Source organism: Pollachius pollachius, assembly GCF_949987615.1.
Source record: "Pollachius pollachius genome assembly, chromosome: 16".
NCBI lineage: Eukaryota > Metazoa > Chordata > Actinopteri > Gadiformes > Gadidae > Pollachius > Pollachius pollachius.
The window spans coordinates 14,822,057-14,827,056 of NC_136949.1; the positions used below are offsets into that span (position 1 = coordinate 14,822,057).

The 5,000-nt window shown below is 48.8% G+C and overlaps 1 protein-coding gene across 1 annotated transcript in view; it reads left to right on the plus strand.

The window, feature by feature from the left end:
* fmn1 (formin 1) overlaps positions 1–5,000 on the plus strand; it is a gene marked incomplete at its 5' end in the record, with an annotated part of 19,393 nt that overhangs the window by 7,199 nt on the left and 7,194 nt on the right. The window contains 4 exons of the mRNA XM_079753774.1: positions 83–212; positions 583–729; positions 3,632–3,691; positions 4,234–4,354. Of these exons, the coding sequence (XP_079609900.1) occupies positions 83–212; positions 583–729; positions 3,632–3,691; positions 4,234–4,354 (458 nt within the window). The remainder of the gene's footprint in view (positions 1–82; positions 213–582; positions 730–3,631; positions 3,692–4,233; positions 4,355–5,000) is intronic.

The window sequence follows — 5,000 nt, forward strand, 5'->3', positions numbered from 1 at the left end:
ACCAGAGGGGGCACTGTTTCTTCAGTTTACAATATTCAGTGATTTATTTCATATTTTGAGTGCTCGTGTGTGTGTCTTACAGATTCCTGTATGAGTTGTCTCAGATCCCCGACTTTGCAGGGAGAGCTCATTGCATCATCTTCCAGTCGGCGTTCAATGACACCATTGCCTCCTTCCACCACAAGGTCCAGATGGTGTCCTCAGCCTGCACGGTAGGCCAGAGACCCTCCAGATAGACACTCCTCCAGATAAACACTCCACTAGGAAGAAGCAGATAGGATACACATTCTTGTGAGGATGTGACACACAAGACAAGAAACAATCTGGATAACCCAATTCGGTTGGGATGCCCTCATTTCTGTTTCCCATAGTATTGCAATTTTTGAAAATATAGACGGATTGACGAATAAAATAGATGGTAAAATGTCAGAGGAATGCAGCGGCCTATAGGCAGCCATGGCCACAAGGTGTATGGACTAACAGCAGTGTGTGTTTGTGTGTGTGTGTGTGTGTGCGTGTGCATGTGTGTGTGGGTGTGCGTGTGTGCGTGCGTGCGTGTGTGCGTGTGTGTTACCCTTCCAGGCGCTGCGGGAGGGGCCCGGGGTGAGGGCGGTGGTGGCGGTGGTGCTGGCCCTTGGGAACCACATGAACGGGGGCAGCAGGGTGCGGGGCCAGGCCGACGGCTTCGGCCTGGACATCCTGCCCAAGCTCAAGGACGTCAAGAGCCGGGTAAGGCCTCTCTCTGGACCCTACGGGGGTCCCCCAGGGTAAGGCCTCTCTCTGGACCCTACGGGGGTCCCCCACGGAAGGGCCTCTCTCTGGACCCTACGGGGGTCCCCCAGGGGAGGGCCTCTCTCTGGGGGTCCCCCAGGGTAAGGCCTCTCTCTGGACCCTATGGGGGTCCCCCAGGGTAAGGCCTCTCTCTGGACCCCACGGGGGTCCCCCAGGGTAAGGCCTCTCTCTTGACCCTACGGGGGTCCCCCACGGAAGGGCCTCTCTCTGGACCCTACGGGGGTCCCCCAGGGTAAGGCCTCTCTCTGGACCCTACGGGGGTCCCCCAGGGGAGGGCCTCTCTCTGGGGGTCCCCCAGGGTAAGGCCTCTCTCTGGACCCTACGGGGGTCCCCCAGGGGAGGGCCTCTCTCTGGAGGTCCCCCAGGGTAAGGCCTCTCTCTGGACCCTATGGGGGTCCCCCAGGGGAAGGCCTCTTTCTGGTCCCCCAGGGGAAGGCCTCTCTCTGGGGGCCCCCCAGGGTAAGGCCTCTCTGGGGGTCCCCCAGGGTAAGCTATATAAACCCTAGTGCTGTTAGAGGTGCTGCATTGTAAGCATGTCAGAGAGGGCTGGGGTTTCCTTCAATTTGTCTCAATATAGAATGTATTCAACTTTTTGTGACACAACATCTGTTGTATTATATTCATCTACAACGTTGTATATACTGTATATATACAGTGGGGCAAAAAAGTATTTAGTCAGCCACCAATTGTGCAAGTTCTCCCACTTAAAAAGATGAGAGGCCTGTAATTTTCATCATAGGTATACCTCAGCTATGAGAGACAAAATGAAAAAAAAAAAATCTAGAAAATCACATTGTCTGATTTTTAAAGAATTTATTTGCAAATTATGGTGGAAAATAAGTATTTGGTCAATAACAAAAGGTCATCTCAATACTTTGTTACATGCCCTTTGTTGGCAATGACAGAGGTCAAACGTTTTCTGTAAGTCTTTACAAGGTTTTCACACACTGCTGCTGGTATTTTGGCCCATTCCTCCATGCAGATCTCCTCTAGAGCAGTGATGTTTTTGGGCCTTCGCTGGGCAACACAGACTTTCAACTCCCTCCAAAGATTTTCTATGGGGTTGAGATCTGGAGACTGGCTAGGCCACTCCAGGACCTTGAAATGCTTCTTACGAAGCCACTCCTTCGTTGCCCGGGCGGTGTGTTTGGGGTCATTGTCATGCTGAAAGACCCAGCCACGTTTCATCTTCAGTGCCCTTGCTGATGGAAGGAGGTTTTCACTCAAAATCTCACGATACATGGCCCCATTCATTCTTTCTGTCACACGGATCAGACGTCCTGGTCCCTTGGCAGAAAAACAGCCCCAAAGCATGATGTTTCCACCCCCATGCTTCACTGTAGGTATGGTGTTCTTTGGATGCAACTCAGCATTCTTTCTCCTCCAAACACGACGAGTTGAGTTTTAACCAAAAAGTTCTATTTTGGTTTCATCTGACCATATGACATTCTCCCAATCCTGTTCTGGATCATCCAAATGCTCTCTAGCAAACTTCAAACGGGCCCGGACATGCACTGGCTTTAGCAGGGGGACACGTCTGGCACTGCAGGATTTGAGTCCCTTGCGGCGTAGTGTGTTAGTGATGGTAGCCTTTGTTACTTTGGTCCCAGCTCTCTGGAGGTCATTCACTAGGTCCCCCCGTGTGGTTCTGGGATTTTTGTTCACCGTTCTTGTGATCATTTTGACCCAACAGTGTGAGATCTTGCGTGGAGCCCCAGATCGAGGGAGATTATCAGTGGTCTTGTATGTATTCCATTTCCTAATAATTGCTCCCACAGTTGATTTCTTCACACCAAGCTGCTTACCTATTGCAGATTCAGACTTCCCAGCCTGGTGCAGGTCTACAATTGTGTTTCTGGTGTCCTTTGACAGCTCTTTGGTCTTGGCCATAGTGGAGTTTGGAGTGTGACTGTTTGAGGTTGTGGACAGGTGTATTTTATACTGATAAGGAGTTCAAACAGGTGCCATTAATACAGGAAACGAGTGGAGGACAGAGGAGCCTCTTAAAGAAGAAGTTACAGGTCTTTGACAGCCAGAAATCTTGCCGGTTTGTAGGTGACCAAATACTTATTTTCCACCATAATTTGCAAATAAATTTTTAAAAAATCAGACAATGTGATTTTCTGGATTTTTTTTTTCCATTTTGTCTCTCATAGTTGATGAAAATTACAGGCCTCTCTCGTCTTTTTAAGTGGGAGAACTTGCACAATTGGTGGCTGACTAAATACTTTTTTGCCCCACTGTACATACCATATCCGTGGTGTTTTGTAAGAGATGAGAACACGTATGTTTCAATCAGGAGAGACTCACATTTAACAGACAACACATGTGTTGCTTGGACACCATCAAATGATCTTAATGGGGACAATGGATCCATGAAGCATGCCAGGAAATGAGAATGGTGGCTAGACCCTGGTGGTCAATCACAACAGACAAGCGACAAGCATGAATGAGAGAGGTTTATACACAATGCACATTGGCGCACTTATGTACTCCGCTCAACCAACAAGGTCCTGATTGGTTGAGAGATGAAGGGGAGGGGCTTTGGGATGACAGTGTGGGAATTTAGAGGCCAGCATAGAGCTATGAGAAGCAGAAGGGGAATGTCGTATTCCTGATTGAACTTTTGCTTTAGCTACATGAGATATACATCATATGTTTATATATACAGTTTATATATATATATATATTGTATACACACTGTTTGTATGTATAGAATGTATATATATATAGTATAAATAAATAAACATCTCTTCCAAAATACCACTGATGTGGCGACCTTGAGTATTTTGGGTTGACCTTGTAGAAGCTCATGTGGGTTTGCCTTTGTTCCTCTCAGGACCAGCGCATGAGCCTGGTGGACTACGTGGTGTCCTACTATCTGCACCACGTGGACCAGGTAGACCACACAGCCACACAGCACATCCTAGGACCCACACAGTGGAGGGTTGGTCCCACCTCAGGTCCACCACCCTCCATCAGGACTGGTGGCTTGCAGGGCTGTTGTAGGGCTGGGTTTGTGTGTTTTTGTACGTACACCTCATGTTATCGATCGCGATGTTGTTTGCCGACAATCTGCCTGTACACAAACCCAATTCCCCCTTGTGGTAAATAAAGAGAAATTCTATTCTAATAACATTTATAAAAGTGTTCCTCTGCTGATATCTGAGTATTTGATATTGGTACAACGAAAGAAGAGGAGAAATTCTGAAGCCGGGAATTAATAGAAAGCAGGATCAAGATATCAGTCATGTAAAATGAATTGCAATGATTATTAATGCATAAAGAAGATCTGTCCACATTAAAAAAAAAAAGGATCCATTATGGATGTCGCTGTGGGAGGCAGCGTGAGGGAGTGGCTGTTGAGACCTGGTGTTAGACACATCATCAGGAGGAAGGCCTCCACGGGGTCAGCTCTCTGCGTGTTCTCTCTGGTCCCAGGATGCCGGCACGGACCGGAGCGTGTTCCCACTCCCGGAGCCCCAGGACCTCTTCCTGGCCAGCCAGGTCAGGACGGACGACCTCGACCGGGACCTGAGGAGACTGGGACGGGGCCTGACAGGTGATGAATGAGATCACAATGCACACACACAGGCATGCACACACACACACACACACAGGTATGCACACACACACACACACACACAGGTACACAGGCATGCACACAAACACACACACACTCACTCACACTCACTCACTGACCCACTCTCACAGGCATGCACGCCCTGACACCCGCGTCCACACACACAGGTACACATGCATGCACACACACAGACACACACACATGCACACACGCATGCACACAGGCATGCACGCCATTACACATGCGCATGCCCCCACACACACACACACACACACGCACATGCGTGCACGGCCACACATCCACAAACAAAAACACACACACACAGACACACACACACACACTCTCAGTATTGGCATATTAAGCCCTGACTCAAACTCTCGTTCAAAGTTTAACATACTCTCCCAGAGCATTCCTCAGAAAACCCACAACAGGGACAATATAAACTGTGACTATTGGACAGGCAGGGATTTACAGCGCGCTTGTGACTCGGTGACAGAGATGAGACTCACTCTTGTGGTTGATTTTTCTGTCTTCTTTGGTCGTTTTTTTTCCAGCATTTGTTTTTAAAGCGAAACCTCAGCCGGCCCGTGTAACTCTATCACTGTCCTCCCTGTCTGCTGCCAGG